The sequence below is a fragment of the Tupaia chinensis genome, unplaced genomic scaffold (genome assembly GCF_000334495.1).
Source record: "Tupaia chinensis unplaced genomic scaffold, TupChi_1.0 Scaffold000058_1, whole genome shotgun sequence".
Classification (NCBI taxonomy): Eukaryota; Metazoa; Chordata; class Mammalia; order Scandentia; family Tupaiidae; genus Tupaia; species Tupaia belangeri.
In genome coordinates, this window is record NW_006159516.1 from 210,891 (window position 1) to 233,331 (window position 22,441).

The 22,441-nt window shown below is 34.4% G+C and overlaps 1 protein-coding gene across 2 annotated transcripts in view; it reads right to left on the bottom strand.

Annotated features, from left to right (window-relative positions):
- Positions 1-1,647: 1,647 nt before the first annotated feature.
- LOC102483962 (natural killer cells antigen CD94-like) overlaps positions 1,648-22,441 on the bottom strand; it is a 44,698-nt gene continuing 23,904 nt past the window's right edge. For both annotated transcript variants that reach the window (XM_027776614.1, XM_027776615.1), the window contains 5 exons: positions 7,827-7,925; positions 7,274-7,345; positions 6,418-6,578; positions 4,887-5,005; positions 1,648-1,785 (listed from right to left, as the gene is read on the bottom strand). In XM_027776614.1, the coding sequence (XP_027632415.1) occupies positions 1,659-1,785; positions 4,887-5,005; positions 6,418-6,578; positions 7,274-7,345; positions 7,827-7,925 (578 nt within the window). In that variant the 3' untranslated portion in view covers positions 1,648-1,658. The remainder of the gene's footprint in view (positions 1,786-4,886; positions 5,006-6,417; positions 6,579-7,273; positions 7,346-7,826; positions 7,926-22,441) is intronic.

Consider the following 22,441-nt stretch of genomic DNA (forward strand, 5'->3'; position numbering starts at 1 on the left):
TGGAATAGATTATCAATGCCCTTGTTAGTCTCTTCACCTTCTGGGATACCAATTATCCAGATATTTAGACATTTATTGGTATCCAGTATTTCTCATATATTATTCTCAATTTGGGGGCTATATTCTCACTCTTCAAGGTGGATTTTTCTAGGCCAGTGATTCTGTCTTCTACATCTGAGATTCAATCTTCTGTATGGTCTAGTCTGCTTTTAATACTTTCAAGAGAGGTTTGAATTTCCTATATTACAACCTTGATCTCTAACTGTTCCATTTTTATGGTATGTATTTCCTCTTTCAGATCATGCAAAAAGTTCCTCACCTTCTGGAACTCATTGTCTCTTTTCTCCTGCATCTTCTGGTGTTCATTGTCTTTCTTCTCTTGCATCTCTGTTAGCTTCATCACTATGAATATTCTAATTTCTTTGTCTGACATTTCTGTGAGCTCCATTGAACTGTCTGTGGATGAAGAGGAGTTATTCTTTTTCCTTGGGGGAGAGGTATTTTCTTGGTTTCTTATATTTTTTGTGCCTTTTTGGTGATTTCTGGTCATCTGATGGGTTTTACATTTCTTCCTAATTTCTAGAACTTGAATCTGAGCATTCAGAGATGTGCAGGAGGAGGTGATCTGCAATCTTTCTGCCATTCCATTTTTCTCCTTAGTGCAGCAGATTCAGTGGGAATTGAGGAATATTCTGATACTAATAGTATTCAGATGTTGGGTTATGGTTCACTTAGACCTGTCTAGACACTCGGTACTTGGAGGTGAGCAGCAAAGTGATGAAGGTAAAAGAAAAAGGAAAAGGAAACAGAGAAAGAGAAAAAAAGAGGGAGGAAAAACAGAAAAAGAGAAAAAGAAAAAAATTTTTAAGCAAAAATTGAAATCCTCAACCACTCTAGAATGGGGTCTGGAGGGTCAATTCTCAGCAGAAAATCTTCAATAGTCTCAGTCTCTGAAAGCACTAGTTCACAGCTCTAATGAAGGAGTCTTCTCTGAAGGCCTGCACTTTTGCCTCTCTTAAATGGGAGTGGGGATGGGTGAGAATCAGCAAGATAAAGGATCCAAGAGCAAAGAAAATATTTCACCTTAAAAAAATTTTTTTTTAGGTTGTAAAAGTGAAAAGACAGAGAGAGATACAGAGAAGGATACAGGGGACCCTAACATGTTGGAATGGGTTCTGGATGGTGGATTCTCAGCAGAAAATCTTCATTAGTCTTAGCTTCTGAAAGCACTAGTTCACAGTTCCAATGGAGGAAGGAGTCTTCTCTCAATGATATCTTGTTTAACGCCTTTATTCTGCTAAATATTCATAATTAATGTTAAAGAAAAGCCTAATGGTAAAAGATTCTGGATTCCACATGGCTGACTGGCCCTGTGGATTGAAAAACATACTGGACAGATATGCATATGTGCCCAAAATTCTGACAGGATCGATAAATGGAGGAGAAAGGATTGGGACCTGACAACTCCTCATTGTGGGGTGTTTTCTCCCACTCCCTCTCACTGTCTCTGGTGAGTGTATGCACCATTAAAAAAAAAAAGTTAAAGAATAAGCTAAAGATTAGCATTTAATATCTATTTTTTACTAAATTAACATTTTACAGAGTTGAAGTCAAGTTAGGAGATTTCAAATGTTCACTTTTTTCCTGATATATTTTATTTAATATGAATATATTGTCTTCTTGCAGATACAATAGCCTTTATCCTGGCAATCTTCAGGAATAATTTGGCCACTTTTTATATGCATGCATTTATTATTAGTTTTCTCATGTCCTGGAAGTTGAAGCCTAAAAGAGAAAACATTTTAATGATTAAATGATGAACTTATTCAATATATCAATAGTGGTTTTTTAATTCATTATTTTTATATAATTACAAAGCAGCAGTAATTTCACTTTCTCAGATAACAATACAAATAATGAAGACGATATTAAGTATCATGCAAAATTTAATTGTGGCATTAAGAATGATAACAATGCCTTCAATTCTAGCTATCATCTCTGTGACCTCAGGCAATTTCAGAATATTTTCGGTTTTAATGACACTTACTATATTTCCTTTAACCATTAGCATTTCGATAAATAGGCTCTATATTATATGTAGAACAACCAAATTGTCGTTATATCAGAAACAATTAACTCTCTTACTCTTTCTGAGATTAAAGGCCAGAATCTATGTAGAGATATGGACAATAACTTTAAAAGATCAAAAATTTGAGTATAATAATGACATGCGGAACATTTCAGGAAAAGTTTCCTGAAATATGTTTTATAATTCTTGAAGGAAGGCACACATTGACCCAATTACGTGAAATAGAAATAAATATGAAATCACTTAGAATTTCAGGTGAATCTAAAGTCTTAATTTGAACACAGGCCTTATATTGAAAAATGATTTTTGCAAAGTGTGGGCACATTGGAAGGAATCTGTGATATTAAATTTAGATTTCATAGAAGATATAATTTAATTATTAAATATCACTAAATATTTAAATATGTAATATTATTTAAAGAGTATTTTAACATTATTATTTCGATGTTATTTAAATATCATTTTAATATTTAAATATTTAATTAAGTAATTAAATATTAGTAATTTTATTATGTGATTGAATAAATATTAATACTTTTATTATTTAATTTAATATTTAGTTTTATTTAATGTTTATTAATTTAATGCATATTAAATAATTATTAAATAATTTAATTATATTTATTTATTTAAAGGTTTTTTTGTCACGTTAATATTAAGATCTGTGGTTGACCCAGCTACCATGATATGGGTACTAGAGAGCCTCTCTGCAATGCTGGAAGCCATGCAGAGGGCTAGGGGTTTGAACCTGTGGTTTTTCTGAGCATGCCAGGTGCATGCATAAGTGCCCTGGCTGTCTGGAAGTCTGGGGATGGGAGGAGATTGTGGTATGATGAGCTACTGTCAAGGGTATATCTCTCTCTTTCTCATGAGAAAAAATGAAATAAACCTTTAAAAAATAGAACAGAATGAAGAAGTATGGGAGGAAGGAATTCACCTTTACTGACTTCTTACATGCCTGACATTTACCACATGCTTGAATTGACCAATTAATGTATTTCTCACACCCACTCAAAAAAGTAAGTTGTATTATTCACCTTATTTTATAGATAATGGAAAGTGAGATGCAGAGTGTCTTAATAATAAGATTAAGATCACCCAAGTGACTGAGCCAAAACTCAGATCCAAGGAACATAGCTTCAGAAATTGTGTTATTAATTAATGTCTTAAACTGTAGAATTAAAACTGGAGAACTAGGACATTGGTATTTCAGTATTTCTGAGTCTTGGTAAACTTGGTTTTGCACACATAGTGATTGGAAGTCACAGAGAATCATGGTAGGAAGTGAAATGAAAAAGAAAATTAATAAACAGGAATTTTGACAAGAAAGAGAATTATGAAGAATAGAATTTTTTTTAAGAGAGAGATTTCTGCTATAGGGTGCCTGCATTTACTGGAGAGACAGAGAGATGGAAAGCGGAAAATCACCCTCAGGAGGAATAGTTATGCCACAACCCCTTCTCCTTTCTCCTTTTGGGATTTTGGGCATGCACACACATGTGTCCAGGGTGAGTTTGATGTCACTGGGTCTGGGACTCAGACCTCAGTCGACTAGGTGGGAGTCCAGCTACATAACCATAATTCCATCTGCTGGTCCCAAGGATAGAAATGTTTTTAAAAACTATAAGAGGAATGATAAATGATAAATATCATGAATCAGACCACATTTAATCTATATATGATAAGTCAGGAAGTATCAGTTTTATGGGCTGTTACAAGCACTCTTTTGTAATATATCTGGGTGTTTATATATGTGTGTATTGTATATACAAGTGTTCAAAATAAATGTTTAAATTAGAATGGTAGGCTGGAAAAACCAATCTTAATAAAGAGAACCCATTAAAGCAAAAGCATTGAACCTACAGATTTTCAGAATCAATTCTTGTCTACTCTACAGTTATTACTGGGTTTTATAACTGCTTTCACTGTGCAAAAGTGTACAACCTGGAATGGGTATGTAGGCACTTGGCATAGAGATATTTGTTTTATGATGACTCAGGACTGTTGCATTGTTGAAAATCTTCAGCTCCTACTGCATCCATAATCTCAGCATAAGATGGTCACTGACTGCGTAATTAATCGAAGATAACTTTATCACTACAAGAGAACTTCATAGAGATGTTCAGCTTTTTCAAAATCTATTAGTAAGAGAATTTTACTGTCAATATTTGAGCCATTTATTCTGGCTAATTTTATCACTAATATTTCTTCACTCCCCTATCCCATTGTTGATGGTTTTATTTCACAATGTTTCTGGGAATCCAGAGAAGTTTCTATGACATTGTCCAAATATGTGTGATATTAAGCAGACATATGTCATTAAGTGCAATGACTCTCAAAATATAAGTACATTATAATTTCATGAAATTATTTTCAGAATATAATTTTATATCTCTATATAGCCAAATGAATTCATTTGACTTGAAGCTAGAAAATCTTCATTTTTAGAAAAATAAGATAGATTGAATATTGTCTCTCTAAAATTTATGCCTAACCAGAATTTCAGAATGTGATCTTATTTGGAAATAGGCTCTTTGTAGATCTTCTAATGAAAATAAGGTTCTAGGCGAGCGTATATTAGACTAGGGCAGGCTCTAAATCCGATGTGAATATTCTTTTATTTTTTATTTTTATTTTTTATTATCATCATAATCTTCTTTATACTACATTGGATTACATATAACTTTACAGTGCGATATGAATATTCTTGTAAGAGAAATTGCACCAAAGGTTTAGATTTGAAAAAAGAAAAATTATATTATTCTGGACTGAAATTGTGAGACAGCAGGAGACTTACTTGCCCGAGGTCAGAGCTGTACCATCCAGCAGTTTTGGTTGTTGACTGTTGTATACATCGATCCAAAACTTTTCTTTTAGCAAAGCGCATTGCATCTTTGACAATTTTATGACAAAACTCTGAAGAGAGTAATGGAAAAATATATTTGAAAGCAAAACCTTATCTGAATAGGAGAATATAAAATATTCTCTATGTAATATGGCTTAAAATGTATATTTTATTTATAAAATTATCTTTGGATTCTCTTTTCTGTAATATCGAAAGAATCTGAAGAGATTAATCCTAAATTGTTTAGTCCTGTAATGAATATCAATTGCCAATGACTCATTTATTCACTGAGCAATTATTCTTTGATTCACATAGTAGTCGAGACATTTCCATAGGCTGTAAAAGTAGGCAAATAAGCCTGGTAGATGTAGTTGCTTATAGTAGGCACAGAAAAACAGGATTAAGGATGCCTATGTACAACAGTGGAATCTATTGTTAAAAAAAAGAAAAAGGAAACATAGGATCAAAGGGAAGGGGAAGATTTAGCAAGGTTGCTGTTTTTTCTTTTTAAAAATTATTTATTTTGGGACCAGCAGTTAGCGTAATGGCTATGTCACTGGACTCCCATGTAGTCAACCGCAGTTCGTGTCCCAGACCCAGTGGCTTAAAACTCATGCCGGGCATGTGTGAGTGCATGCCCAAGATCCCAAGAGGAGAATGGAGGAGAAGGGATTGCGGCATAGCCATATCCCTTGGGGAGTGATTTCTCACTTTTTGTCTCTCTGTCTCTCTGTCTCTCTCGCGCTCTCTCTGTCTGGCGAGTGCATGCACCCTATAGCAAAAACCTCTCAAAAATTATTTATTTAATTTTATTTATTATTGTTATTATTATTAATTTGCTATAATACACATGCTCTCACCAGAGAGAGACAAACAGAGAGAGAGAGAAAGTGAGAGAGCAAGATGCCAGGTCCAGGATGTGAACCATGGTCAGCCATATGCAAGTCCTGTGTCTTAGCCACAAAACTACCTGCTCACCCCCTATCACGAGGCTTAAGTCTTAGTGGACTAAAAATGTTTTCAAGGGCATTGTCTAATAAACTAAAATCTTTCGAATGAGGGTGCATTAACCAAAAGAACACAATTTCGGGTGGAAGATACAGTAGATAAAATTTGTCACAGGCAGACAAAATAGCAATGTGAGAAATGTGGGTATGAAGAAAACAGGGGAACAACACTGCTCACCTTAGAGCAGAGTGTCAGGAAGTCACTAACAGCAAATGAAGCCAGAGACATAGGTGGGAATCAGACTATAAATGATCTTGTCTACATATTATTTGTGCTTTTTTTCTAAGTGCTGAGAAAAGATACTTAAATGTTATTACAATACACATTCAAAGTTACAGTCAAATTTTAAAGACTTCCATGATTGTAGTATCCAAAATGCTTTAGGATAATATAAAACTTGAGTAGTTACTACAAATCTTAGATTTTTCTGATACTAGAGCCCACTGAAATATATGAAACAAAATCTTGTCTTTACCTGCTCTTCTTCAGTATTCAATTTAAGAAATATTGAATTTAAACCAATGCAAAAATGATGACACTCTTCCCAAGATTGTTTGTTCCTAGAAAAATAATAGCAATTACTTCCATACTGATGCCAGCTGTTTGGGCACACAGGGAAAACAGGATGATTCTGATCTATGGTTTAAAGAAAAGAGAGAGAGAATAAAATTTAATGTCTTCCATCAGTATAAGTTCCAATAAGTTTACAGAGCAAATCTACTATTGGTTGACAAAAACATCATTTGATTTTACAGAATATTTTGTATGAACTTAAATTTAATATCACATTTTACTAAATTAATAACTTACTTCATCAAAAACATTTTGGCCTTATGACTCATAAGATGTACATAGGGAATATTTTTTAAAATCATAGTAAGAGAAACATGTCCAAAAAAATAACTATTAAAATTGTCAAAGTAGTATTTTTGTGCTCAAAATGAAAATCTGTATACATTTTTAAATAAAAAACTGTAAGCTTAAAAATGGTAAAAATGCATAAATACAATAAAATTATAAATAGATATTCACTAAGCATAAGCCAATGCTCTGTCAAAAAATTAATTTGCCCTTATGTCAACATTTCATAGGAACAGCCTTTTAGGTATATTTTATACATGTAAATGACTACGTGAGAATGCTCTCTGATATATATTCAATAAGTCAATTTGACTTATGTCTTTTTATATGTATTTGATTTTATGTATCAAACCAAAGAGTTGATACATGATTAATTCTCTCCTCACTCCTACAGCTCAAGTTATGATACATGATTAATTCTCTCCTCTCTCCTATAGCTCGTTATAACTCAGAGAGTCTTGCAAAATTACCTGTTTTATTTGTTTCATTGTCAGAGGAAAAATTTCCTGGATGGCTTTCTACTTGAAATGACTTCATATGTACTGCAGAGAATTAAGAAAGGTCAGTTTTAAACTAACAAAGAAAAATAATTAAACATTCTTGTGTATATGACACTATACTAAATTAATAAATACAAGTGTCTAATAAAACATCATTTGTATTAAACAATTCAAGTTAAATAGGGAAGTCATTAACATAAAAATCAAATTATGATATGGCACATTTAAGCAATACTTGGTCACAGATAAAGAAAATATCATTCTGAAAACAGTGTGAGCAAGTCTCTTATAGTTAAAGATTTCTTTGAAAGAATGTCTGGTAAAAAAAAAATGAGAAAAAATATTTGACATGCTTGGGAAAAGGCAACCATTTAATATGTCAGTAAGAAATCACTTCCAGTTCTGTGTAGAAAATGCTACAGTTAGTCAAGAAAATTGTATGGATTAAGAAATACATCATCTTCAATAGATTCTACTGTGTAAATAGTGAAAAAGCAGACTTCTCTTTTAGATAATGACTTACACATTGTTGCTAAGACGCCAACAGACACAAGAAGCACCAAGCAAATAATCCACAGAATGATTGCAACAAATTTACTTAAAAAACATGGGGCAGGAGGATCTATAAAAGAAAAAAGAAAAGAAAAAGAAAAAAGTATAAATCTTTTAACATCGGTTTCTAATCTTTATTCTGAGTTCTGCTTTTGTTTTAGGTATACTAAACAACACAATAACATGGCTCACACCCTAAAAACAGAGAAAAGCAAGATAATCTACAAAATCCTAACAGTTTGAGAGAGCTGAACTGCTGAATTCAAAAAGCAAACAGTTACTTTTGCCCTATATCTTCATCTAGTAGTTTGAGTTTGGGGGTAGCTTATGTTCAAGTCTCTAAAACACTTTGATATAATTTTAATACAGTGTGAGATAAGGATCTAATTTCATTCTTCTGCATGTGGATAGCCAGTGCTCCTAATAAAAAAGAAGACTCATGCACTTCTTACTGGCGTGGGCGGGAGAGAAGGTGTTCTTAGGCTGCTGCAGGAAGTGGTGACAGCGCTGGAGGCTATGACTCTGGTGAAGCACTACTTGATTAGGTGGGATGGATGCCCTCCCCCCAACGTGGCCCACAGGCACCTCTGCCTGGAGCCCCAAATGGCACAAGGGCTTCTTAGTGAGAGGCTGGTGACACAGCCTTATGGATTCTACAAACTAGCCATTTTGGGGAAACAGAAATCAAGACTTCCCACTGATAATTCGGCCTCCAGCACACAAAACTTGCGTGGAGAAGCAAAGACAACAGACCTTCTTGAAGACACAGCCTCATGGATTCTGCAAACTAGCCATTTTGGGGAAACAGAAATCAAGACTTCGCACTGATAATTCAGCCTCCAGCACACAAAACTCGTGTGCTAGGAAGACCCCTTCCAGGTCTCCTGTCTCTGTACCTGTCTTTGTCTCTCTCTACCTCTGTCTCTTCTCTTTTTCTTTAAATTTTTGCTTTTTAGAATTTCACGCGGTGCACAAGCGCGCCACGCAGTTTTTCAATTTTTGGTTTTTTACTGAAATTTTTTTTAAATATTAATTTTTTTAGTTTTATTGAAAAGTTTTTATCTTCATTTTTTCTTCTCTTTTTCTGTTTCTTGTTTGTTTTTTTGCTGTTGTTGCTGTTGTTTCTCTCTTTCTGTTTCCTTTTCTGCACGCTCCTCAATGCTCAGATTGAACTTCCAAGTTTGGGAAGAAACTGACCATCAACCAGATGACTAGAAATTGCTGCAGGACCACAAGAAATATGGGAAAGCAGGAAAATACCTCTCCACCAAGGGAAAAGGATAACTCGTCTTCATCCACACACAGTTCAAGGGGATTCATGGAAATGTCTTATAAAGAATTCAGAACATTCTTAAGGCAATCCCCCCTGAGGGATGATTTCTCACTTTCTGTCTCTAGGTCTCTCTCTGTCTGTCTGGCGAGCGCACCTGCCCTATAGTGAAAATCTCTCCAAAAAAGAACATTCATAATGGCAAAACTAACAGAGATGGAAGAGAAGAGAGACAATGAACTGCTGAAGAGGAAGGAGAAAGAAGTTGTTGAGTTCCAGGAGGTGAGGAAATTCATGCAAGATCTAAAAGAGCAATTTCACACTTTACAAAAGAATCAGATGGAACTGTTAGAGATGAAGGCTATAATACAGGAAGTCAAAATCTCCCTTGAAAGTATTAAAAGCAGACTAGATCATACAGAAAATAGAATCTCAGACATAGAAGAGAAAATTGCTAGCCTAGAAAAATCCATCATGAAGACTGAGAAAATGGCCCAAAAATTTGAGACTAATATACGAGAAATACTAGATACCATCAAAAGCCCAAACATCTGAATAATAGGCATCCTAGAAGGCGAAGAGACTCATAAGGACATTGATCATCCATTCCATGAGATCCTGCAAGAAAACTTTCCAAACCTAGAAAGGTACTCAAAGATTCAATCCCAAGAAATACAGAGGACCCCAGATAGAATCAACCCAAGGAGATCTTCTCCAAGACACATTATAGCCAGATTGACCAAAACCACAGACAAAGACAAGATCCTAAGATTGGGAAGAGAAAAACGGCAAGTTACCTACAAAGGGTATCCCATCAGACCAACAGCAGAGCTCTCATCGGAAACAATGTGAGCGAGGAAAGAATGGGAAAATATATTCAACGTGTTAAGGGAAAAGCAACTTCAACCAAGAATTCTGTACCCAACAAGATTATCTTTCATTTGGGAAGAAAAGACACAAACATTCCCAGATAAACAAAACCTGAAAGAATTTACTAGCACCAGACCAGATCTCCAAGAAATTCTTAAGGGAGTGCTATGTCAGTCAAATTAAATGCAGACACATAGAAATAAGAGTTAAAAACTAAGAAAATGGGCAACTTAATTGTAGGGACAAAGTCTGGAGTTAAATATTATATCCCGGAATTCAATCTGGAAGATTGAACCACAACAGAAGAAAGATTAAGTACATGAGACTGAACTGATGAAACAGCATTCTGTGACTTGACTAAAATATTGCTGCTTTTCTTCTAAGCTTTGTTGTCTGGTTTTAAGGATTTTTGTCCTGTTTTGAGCTATCAATAGGTTCATGTACCTACTCTTTGAACAGAATACTAACCTGTTTCTAGGCTTTAAGTTTCAAGGAAATATCCATACCAGCTCAAAACTGCTTTTCTTGAAATTACCAGCTGAACTTGCTATTGAAAGTAGTTAGATTACTATTTGATGACTGCAGTAAGATATATAGCCCCAGCTAGGTACTACTTTATAGTATGTTCATTCTATTCACTGAGTTTTATGCCTAGAGTCAGACTTGGGTTCATGTATAGGTATATATCGGCCGTGCTAGCTATTGGATATATTTAGACTAATTAAGTTCATTAGAAAATCAATTAAATGGAGGGGGGAGGCATAGAAACCAACCGTGGATACCAGAGACAATGTGGGAGGAGGGTGAGGGATAGGGAATCAAGGATGGCAAAACCAAAAACAAAGTATACAAGGCATAAGAATTGGAAAATTATTTGCTGATAACATGTATGTTGATGTGCTTAATTGAGCCAAAATACAGAGTATTTTGGATGGAAAATTCATTTGTTTGCTGAAATGATGTATAGTGAATTAATGTAAAAAATAAATAAATTTAAAGAGAAAAAAAGAAAGAAATATAAATAAATAAATAGTATATTACTATTTTGACAATATTGGAAAAGGGATTACAAACCTCTAAAAAGGGACTAAAAGTTATTTGTATATTAATTGCAATTATAGTGGATCTGCGAGTGCCTTGTTTCTGTTGTGTAAATATAGACAACAACAACTAGGATTCAAGAAATATGGACGAACAGATGGTCTAAAGTTTATGTCGATGGACTTCTACAGGGTTGACAGCATTTGGAGTCCTGGATCCAGCAGCTTAAAACTTACGCAAAATAAATAAATAAATAAATAAATAAATAAATAAATAAATAAATAAATAAATAAATAAATAAATAAATAAATAAATAAATAAATAAATAAATAAATAAATAAATAAATAAATAAATAAATAAATAAATAAATAAATAAATAAATAAATAAATAAATAAATAAATAAATAAAAGACTTATGATCTTCTGTGTTCTCATAAATTTAGGATGTTTTGATTCCTATGAAGAATGCTATTAAGGGACCAGCAGTTAGCGTAATGGCTATGTCGCTGGACTCCCACATAGTTGACCGCGGTTCATGTCCTGGACCCGGTGGCTTAAAACTCACGCCGGGTGTGTGTGCGTGCGTGCCCAAGATCCTGAAAGGAGAATGGAGGAGAAGGGATTGTGGCATGATCATCCCCCTGGGGGGTGATTTCTCGCTTTCTGTCTCTCTGTCTCTCTCTGTCTGGCGAGCGCACTCGCCCTATGGCAAAAACCTTTCGAAAAAAAAACAAAAATTCTGCATCCAAAAACCAAAACCAAATGGGAGTACGGAGTCCAATGACTTCTGGAGAAGGAAGGCACAATACACAATACATTTCCTTTGGAAAACTCCCAAAAGGAAATATCACTTTAAAATCTATTGTCTGAGGGTAAAGTTTCATTATGTAGAAGCCAATCTCAAACTAAGAAACTTCAAGCTGCCAGAAATGAAACTATCATTAATCAGGATATAAACAGACTCTTAGATGGGACTTTCACACTTCAAGATCCAGAATCTGCTACAGGATACACAGATCAATTTTAAACAAGTGACACTGACCAATGTCAAAGCTTGAGGATTAAAAATGAAGCAGTATTGGAACTTCCAGATACAGCAGAAAAATCTTCCAGTATTGCGCACATCAATTAGTGACCTAATATCTCAAGCAGATTTAGATAAAGTGGTTGATGTATGTCATCTGGAAAAAGATAGGAAATATGCGATCCTCCGATGGCATTAAAGGATTTACCAAGAATGAGGAGATAACAAAAAGCCACAAGGCTGTGGTTGAGATGGCAAACAATTTTTACTGATGTGGATGAGAATGACACTGAGGAAACCTCAGAGGTGGTTCCTGAGGAATTGACTAAGGAGGAGTGTTGGAACTGTCACAGGAGCACATCGCTGAAGTAGGGGTGAGCAAAGGAAATCACAGGAGAAGAAAAAAATAAATCTCTAAGAAAACTCACAGTGGTGAGCTTCTTAAAAATCTCGAAAACATGAATCCAAACACTGAAACGTTTTCATCAACAGAGAGGTTTTCATGGAGCATTCTTTACTTACAAAACATACAATTATAAAAAGGAAACAAACCAAGCAAAACACTTTGGACATATTTTGAAAAAGACTTACACCTCCTCAAGAAGAGCCTCAGGCAAGTCCTTCAGAAGGTGTGTGAACCGAACTGAAAAAGTTTGTGGAAATAGAATTAAAGTGTGGGTTGATATTGGTGCAAAAGTTTTTAAAATTCTTGCAAGATATTTTTATAATATCCATATTCTGTTAACTTTCAGAAGACCCTTGTACAAGAAGAGGCATCATTATCATAGGAGATGATGGCTCTGTGTGTATTATTGCCCCTGGAGAACTTTCAGTAAAACAAAATGTGGAGGTACAAGACAGCGATATCGATAGTCTTGATCGCATGTAGGCTTAAGACTCATGTATATGTTTCTGCCATAGTTTTTAATAAAAAATTTTTTAAATGTTTTTAAAAATTAAAAAATAAAAAGCTTATAAGCTAAGGATATAAAAATAAATTTTTGTACACTTGTACAATGTTTGTTTAAGCTAACTTACTTTAAGAGTCAAAAAGTTTAAAATATATAAAGTTTAAAAAGTATAGTAAGCCAAAGTTAGTTTATTATGGAAGAACAAATCATTTTTTTTAATAAATTTAGTGGAGACTAAGTATATAGAGTTTATAAGTCTGCAAGTATTCAATGTAGCATATAATAGTGTCCTAGACCAGCACATTCATTCACCATCACTCACTCATCCACCCAGAGAAAATTCCAGTCTTACAAGCTCCATTCATGGTAAGAATCCTATGTAAGTGTACAATTTTTTATCTTTTATACCACATCTTACTGTACATTTTCTATGCTTAGATACACAAGTACTTACCATTCTGTTACATGTGCCTACAGCATTCAGTACAGTAGCATGCTGTACAGGTTTGTAGCCTAGGAAGCATAGGCTTTACCATATAGCATAGGGAAACAGTAAGCTATAACATCTATGATTGTTTAGATACACTTTTTGATGTTTACGTTACCAAAATCCCCAATGACACTTATCTCAGAATATATTCCTGTCATTAGGTGATGTCATAAACTGTATAAAAATCGTCATTTTAAACATCAATGGTCTCATGTCAGCCAGTGGTGTGGTGACTGGGGAACCTGGATCCCACATGGCCAACTGTAAAGTCTGAGTCCCTGGACCCTGTCGCTTGAAGAGCATACTAGGCATATGTGCACGTGTGCCCAAATCCCAAGAGGAGCATGGAGCAGACAGGATTGCTACATCAGAAAAAAGCACACTTCAAAGGCAGGCAGATTACCAGGATGAAGAGGTATAATGAGAGTCAATTCTTTAAGAAGGCACAATAATCTCTGATGTGTATGTGGTTAATCGCAATGTGCTCAAACACATGAAGCAGGAACCAACAGAAATATAAGGAAAAACAAACAAATTCACTGTTCTATTGGTCGACTTCAAAAAGCAATCTATTGATAATTGACACATCCAGGAGACAAAAAATCATTAAGAATAGCACCATCTATCAACTTGATTAATTTATATTTATAGAATATTTCATCTAGCAATAAGATACACAGTTTTCTTGAACTCACATGATACATTTACCAAGGGAGACCAGAAATAACACCATTTAAAAATAGGGCCTAGTACGGGGCCAGCAGGTGGTGTGGTGGTTAAAGGCACTGGATTCCCACATGACTGACCATGGTTCAAGTCCTGGAACTGGCAGCTTGCTTTCTCACTTTCTCTCTCTCTCTCTCTCTCTCTCTCTCTCTCTCTCTCTCTCTCTGTGTGTGTGTGTGTATGTGTGTGTGTGTGTGTGTGTGTCCCTCTCTGGTCAAATTTAAGTTAAAAAAAATGAATAAATAAATAAAGTTAAATAAAATAATTCTTTAAAAAAAAAATAGGGCCCAGTAGATGGTGTGGTGGTGAAGGCACTGGATCTCACTCCAACTGCACAGTTCAAGTCCTGGACCCGGTGGCTTAGAAAACACGTATGTGCATGTCCAACATCTCAACAAGAGAATAGAGGGGAAGAGATTGCAGTACAGTCATCCCTTCCGAGGGGGACTGCACAGTTTCTCTTTCTTTCTCTCTCTTTCTCTCTCTCTCTTTCTCTCTGAGGAGTGCACATACCCTATAGAAAACTTAGAAATAAATTAAATAAGCATAAGGGGATCAGCTGATAGTGTAGTGGTTAAGACAGCTGGATCCCACATGGCCAACTTCACGGTTTGAGTCTCAAACCTGGCACCTTGAAAATCACACTGGGTGGGACCAGCAGATGGAGTAATGGTTATGCTGGACTCCTATATAGTTGACTACAGTTCGACTCTGAGACCCAATGGCTTAAAACTCACGCTGGGCGTGTGTGTGCATGCATGCATGCCCAAAATCCTGAGAAAAGAATGGAGGAGAAGGGATTGTGGAATGGCATCACCTTGTCTGTGTCTCTCTGGTGAGTGCACACACCCTATAGCAAAAATCTCTCTAAAAAAGAAAGAAAATCACACTGGGAGCATGTGCATATGTGCCCAAAATCCTGAAAGGAGAATCAAGGAGAAGGGATTTTGGCATGGTCATTTCCCCTTGGAGGTAATTCCTCTCTTTCTCTCTCTCTCCCTTTTTTTTCTCTCTCTGTCTCCAGTGAGTGCACATGCCCTATAACAAAACAAAATTTTAAAAAGGAAGGAAAATACATAAACAGATATATGTCATCAAAGAAGACATACAGAGAGTAAATAAGCACATGAATAAATGTTTGTCATCATATTAGGGAACTGCAAAGTAAAAATGAAAATAAGAAACCTACACATCCATGAGAATTCAAAACGCTGGTAACACTACATGCTGTGGAGGATGTGGAGCAACGGGGAACTCTCATTCATTCCTAGTGAGAATGCAAATGGTACAGCCACTTGGTAAGACAGCTTGATAGTTTTAACAAAGCTGATGTAATCTTACTATATGATTGACAGCCATTGTACTCTTGATATTTACCCAGTCAAGTTTAAGACTCATGTCCCTGCATTAATCTATAAATCAATATTTATAAATGTTCTATTTATAATGCCACAAACTAAAATGTTCTTCGACAGAGTATGCATAAGAAAACTGGTACATTCTCACAGTGAGCAACAAATAGAAATGAACTCTCAATCCACAAGAAGATATGTCAGAAATTTAAATGCATATTGCTAAAAATAAACCAGTTCAAGGCTACATAATGTATTATTTCAACTATATGATACTCAAGAAAAGACAAAACTGCAGATAAGTAAAAATCTCAAAATTGCCAGGGATTTGGTGTGAATAGGGATGAATATGTGTAGAACAAGAGATTTTCAGTGTGCTAAACCTATTTTGTATGATTATGTAAGGATTATGTAATGCTTTGTTATTAAGCATTCATCAAAACCTATAGAACTGTACAACACAGTTAACTCTAATGCGAAGCATGGATATTATCAATAGAATATCAATATTTCTTTGTCAGTTACAAAAAGTAAATTAAAAAATAAAAAGAAGTAAATTCTATCATTTGTGATGACATACATGAAACTAGAGGACATTATATTAAGTGAAATAAACCAGACACAAAAGATAAACACTACATGATCTCTTATATGAAGAATCTAAAATAGTCAAAACCATAGAAGCAATATAATAGAATAGACAGTTGACAGGGATGGGGGGGGTAAGAGATTCATAGGGAATTATTAGACCCAAAATATAAATTTTTATTTATACAAAATCAGTAAGTTATGAAGACCTATTGTGCAGCATGATGACTATATTAACAATATTGAATTATACATATAGAGAGGGATTTTTGCTATAGGGGACAAGCACTCACCAGAGAAGCAGAGAAACAGAAAGCAAGAAATCACTTCCCGGGGGGATGGCCATGCCACAATCCCTTCTCCTCCATTCTCCTCTCAGAACTTGGGGACGTATGCACACATGCCCAGCACTGAGTTTTAAACCCCCAGATTCGGGACTTGAACTGTGATAGACCATATGGGAGTCCAGCAATGTAACCATTATGTCATCTGCTGGTCCCTTGAATTGTATATTTGATATCTGATATTTGATAAGAGGATAGATCTTAAGTTTTCTCACCAACAATGAAGAAGAAAAAGAAAATGGTAGTTATGGGAGGTGATAAGTATGTTAATTATCTTGATTATGGTAAACTTTTCACAATGTATATCAAAACAAATATATTAAAACATATTTTTGTCATTATACCTCAATTAAGCTGAAAAATAAAGGAATGCCATATGTAGTTCAATGATGTCTTAAAGTATCTTCTCACAAATTGCTAAAGAGTTGAACAGAGAACAGTAATGACCATACAGTGGAAAAACAAGGCAATATTTTGACTAGGTGACTAAAATTAATATTGCCAACCAAAGAGAAATGGGTGACATGTGCATACAAAAGTGACACCCTGGGAAGATGCATTACTTAGATAGTAAGGATATAGATATTATGCAGATAATAGCCTGCGTCTAAATCTAACAACGAGGAAGCATTAGACAAAAATCAAAGCAATAAATATTCTATAAATATCATTGACATATGTTCTTTTTAAAAGGCAATGTCATTAAAGACAAAGAATTTGTTTTTGTTAAAGAGGCTAAAGAGATATGATGAATAGTTGCAATATTTGATTCTAAGTGGGATCCTACTTAGAAGGAGTGAAAATTAGGTGAGAGAACTAATACACAGATGTTATAAGGGAATTAATAAAATTAGAATATGTATTTTTGATCTGATAAAAGTATTTTATCAATATGAAAAATTTCCTGATTTTAGTAATGGTACCATGATCATATAAGATCATATCCTTGTGAATGAAGATAAAGTGTTAAGGTATAAGGGGATATGATCCATGCAACTTGCTTTCAAATGGTTCAGAAAAATAAATACTAATGTTTGTAAGATATAGATATGTAGAGGTAATGATAAAACAAATTTGAATTAGTAGACTTAGGTAAACAGTATAGAGAAGTGTTCTTATTATTCTTGTAATTTCTGGGAATTTGGAATTATACCAAAATTATTTTTTAAGTAGAATTCAGATGAACTAGAGTCTGAAGAGGTTATTAGTCCTGCTCTGTAGAGAGATGGGACACATTTTCTACTTCTTTTCAAAACAGGAAGAAAAAGTGGCAGCCATAAAAGAAGTGAGGGATTTAACAAATTTTTCAAGACTAAGAATAGTCTGTCTTTAGAATTCCTTGTAGTCATAGGCCAAAGAGAATTCACACCCACTTGACAATTATTTTCTGTGGGCTTCCACTGGGTGCTCATGGACAGATGGGGAAAAGCAGGACACTTGAGAGATTCCTTTTCTCTGGCACAGGTGTAAAAGCCTGCCAAGATCTGAGGGTGTACTGGCTACATCTGGAAAGGGCCATCCATGCTCCGTGCCTTGCCTGAGTGAAAGGTAGTTCTTGGCTGCTTTGGGGGGACAGATATACAATCTACCTAGTGCTCCAGGTGTCCTAACTTCAGTAAAGGCAAGATGTCACATAGTAATGGAGGAAAAAATAAGTGTCTACTGGAATAATGACAAAGAGATAATGGTGGCTTAGATGAGGGTACTGGCCACATGGTTCATGTAATGAAATTTTGATTTTTAAATGAAATCTGACAAAATTTGCTGATCTGACTGTAAAGAAAAAGTGAATGAAGTATGTTTAAATGTTTTTGTTATTGTCAATAAATAAAAGTATGAAATTATAGTTAGCATAAATGGAAAAATCTGTGAGAGGGTATTTAGGGGAGAATATCAGGAATTTAATCTAGAATATGTTGTTTGTGATCTTTATTAATATCAAAGAGAAAATTTGAATTAAAGAGAAGTCTGAATCTGAAGACACTCCAATGATCAGAGATTAAAGAAAGTAAGGAGAACAGCAAAGGAAAGTAGGAGAAAAGACCAGAAGAGCAGGAGGAAGATTAGGAGAGTGGAATGTACTAGAAGGCAAATTCTAGTGACAGGTTGGTTAAATCAGGTGAAGACCAAAATTAACTATTGGAAGTCTTATTTCCAGAATCATTGTTAAATGTTTCCTTTTTCTTCACTTATCTAACCCTCATATCAATGCTATGAAGTAGCCGATATTAAAATTTTCACTCATGTAAAGGTAGGAAAATGAGAAGTAATGAAGTAAATAATCTGGCTAAAGTCAAACATTTGCAATGTGAGTAATCCAATATTCTAGGTATGAGAGTATGATGTAGGAACATGAATATTTTACCACAATACTGACCAGATATTATCAATGAGGTTGTTTCTACAAATCTATAACTTGTTTCTAGATATTAGGATTTTAGACGGTTTGTATATGCCTTCTTGTATTTTTCTGTATGACTTGAATTTTTAAATTAAAAGACTATCATTTTAATTTTTTAAAAAAGTCAAAATAGAAAAGTTTGTTGATAACTGTTTAGCTACATATGGGGAAATGTTTCAATATAGAGCCTCACCTAAGAGGATCTACCTCACAATAAGATAATTCTAAAATAATTAATATGGTGGATTAAAACAAAAAGTAAAAGAAAATAGATGGAAATATACCTTTAGAAGTAAAAATATTTTACCAACTAAATGGCTAATAGCATGAATGAAATAATAGATTGTGTGAGAGAGATCCAAGATAAATGAAAACATACATCCATTAAAAGACTTTTATCAAGAGCATAGCAGTCGATATCTGAATAGTTAAAACCTAGATATTATTAACAGATTGGATGAAAGCTAAAAGATAATCTTAATTATATAATAATAAAGTAAATTAATTTGATGCTAGATGGTCATTGAAATAAATTTTACATTAAATATTTAAAGATATATAAAATATGCATATAGCAACATCATAAAACAGCATGTATAGTGCTCAAAATCCAGGTATCCACAAGTCTACTCAAAGGAAATAGTCAGATATATGATTTACAATATAGCATAAGAAGAAACAGTAGTAGAAGAAAGATGAGGGAAGAGAGAAATCCAGAATTAAATAACAGAAAAGTTCATTTTAAAAATCATATTATACAAGCTAAACGTACATAGGGAATACTGTGTGGCCCAGTCTAACTATATCTTAAAAATCTTTTAATAATGTAAAAGCAAATCTAATATACAAGTCAGTGAATGACACAGAATGCAAAATTTATATATATATGTGTGTGTGTGTGTGTGTGTGTGTGTGTATATATTTCCCTGTATATCTCAATACATAAGTACTTCTGGATGCATCCATGAACATTTGCATTTTATACCATATAGAACAAGAGCTATAGAGTAGACTTGCATTTTGTTAAAGGAAAAGATAAGAAAAATAAGAAAGTTTCTCTCTCTCTCTCTCTGGCAAGTGCATGCACCCTACATCAAAACTGAAGAAAACTATTACTCCCTGTAATTTTTTAATATCACCTTATATACGGAATATATAAAAAGTTATCTCAAGCTAACACTTTTAGAAATATTGATAGATTCTTATTTTCACATATGTGAAGTGAAACATTTGTCATCATATAGGCCATGTATTTACGTCAGGCACCTTTGTTTTGAGTGTTTGACCTAGATATTTGTCAAGGAATCTATTCTAAAATTAGGAAATTTAGAAAATTGTTATAAAATTTCAAATTTTGTAATTTTGTTAGAAAATTACAAATTTAGGGTCATCTGGGTATTCTGGGTGAAAAAAAAATTCTTTGGACTTTCTAGTGAAAGACTGGTTTCACTAATATAAGCCATCATGAATCCGGTTATATTTGTATATTGAGTATAAGAAACAAATTACTTCAGGTATGATAAACTATACTTCATGAATTTAAAAAAATATTAATTTCTGAGTATAATATAGGCAGAGTCCAGAGCATAAGGCTTTAAAAATTTGTGAATATGTTAAACAAATATGAAGACACTTCCTTTTAATCGCATGGTAAATACATATTTCAAAAATAACACTGTAATAATAAACAATCTAAAGAATTAAAAAGTATGCAATTGAGATTCCCATTGGGAAAAACATACATCTTAGACAAAGCAATGAATAATCCTTTTTAATTTTTTTAGCACAAATCATTTATTTTTTAGACAGATACTTCAGTTAAAATGCCTATCGCAATGCCAGACTCACACGGCCTTGTGTTTTCAGAGCCATTCTTCATGATTACACCACCACCAAACAAAAGTTTCCTATGTTAGTGTCAGAGTAACAGCAAAATTAAGTGAACATACTTGCAGTGTCTATAGAGTTTCAAAATATGACTAAACTAATAGCGTAGCTTGATCTTAATTGTTAATATAGGGCAGTAAAAGTTGACTTTTTAGAAAAAAAATATTTTTGCTACAAGGCACATGTGCTCACTTGTGAGACAAAGAAAATGAGAAAGCACCGCTCAGAGAGAATAATCATGTCACAATCCCTTCTCTCCCATTCTCCTCTTCGAATTTTGGGCACCAGACACATGTCTGGTGGGCACCTGGCGTGATTTTTAAGCCACTAGATCTAGAACTGGAACTGCTCAGTTGGCCATGTGGGATCTAGCTGCCTTAGTCACCGCACCCCTTGGCTGGTCAAGGTTGGCTTTTGGTTAGCATAAGACAAATTACAAGTATAAATAATTTATAATATGATCTAATTATTCTACTTATTTATATAAACTTTTGAGGAATGCAAATCATGAACAGTAAAATATGGAGTAAAGCAAATTCAAATGATAAGAGCTGGTCAGGCTGCATATAGTTATATGTTATATTAAAATAATAGCATTTCAATATGTTGATAAAGATAGAAACAAAGTGATTTCTTAAAAAAGAACCCCTTTGGGTAACTGTAGAGCCTCTGCTCAAAACCGCTCATTCCAGGTCAGTAATCTAGCCAGGATCAATCTGCATCTGAGATGGACTTGACTCTGCTCTTTGATTGAAGAGCTTATGCTCAAAATCTTTTCTTCTAGCCCAAACATCTAACCAGAATCCATTTATATCTGGGGTGGGTTTGGCACTGCTCCTTAAAAAGAAGAACCTCTAGAGAAGAAGATTCCTCAAGGCTCCTGAGAACTAGGTATTTCAGGGCACATGAGAAATGAAGATTTTCTACTGATAATTCAGCCTCCAGCAAACAAGCTAGCATGGTAAAGTTTCACAACAGAATGACAAAGAGACTCTAGATCACCTCTTTCTGCTTGCTCCTGAACATTCAGACTGAACTTCAAGAATTTGAAAGAAACACACCATCCATCAGATGACAAGACATCACCGCTGGATCACAAGAAATATGGGAAAACAAGGAAATACCTCTCCTCTAAGGGAAAAGAGTAACTCTTCTTCATCCACAAGCAGTTAGGTGGAAATCATGGAAATGTCTGATAAGGAATTTAGAGCATTCATAATGTCGAAGCTAACAGAGATGGAAGAGAAGAGAGACAATGAACTGCTAAAGAGAAAGAAGAAAGAAGTTGACGAGTTCCAGGAGATGAGGAAATTCTTGCAAGATCTAAAAGAGGAATTACACACTTTACAAAAGACTCAAAGGGACCTGTTAGAGATGAAGTCTATAATACAGGAAGTCAAAATCTCCCTTGAAAGTATTAAAAGCAGACTAGATCATACAGAAAGTAGAATCTCAGAAGAGAAGAGATTCTACTTTCTGTAGAAGAGAAAATGACTGGCCTAGCTAAATCCACCATGAAGACTGAGAAAATGGCCCAAAATTTTGAGAATAATATACGAGAAGTACTAGATACTATCAAATGTCCAAACATCAGGATAATTGGCATTTCAGAAGGTGAAGAGACCCATAAGGGCATTGATAATCTATTCCATGAAATCCTGCAAGAAAACTTTCCAAACCT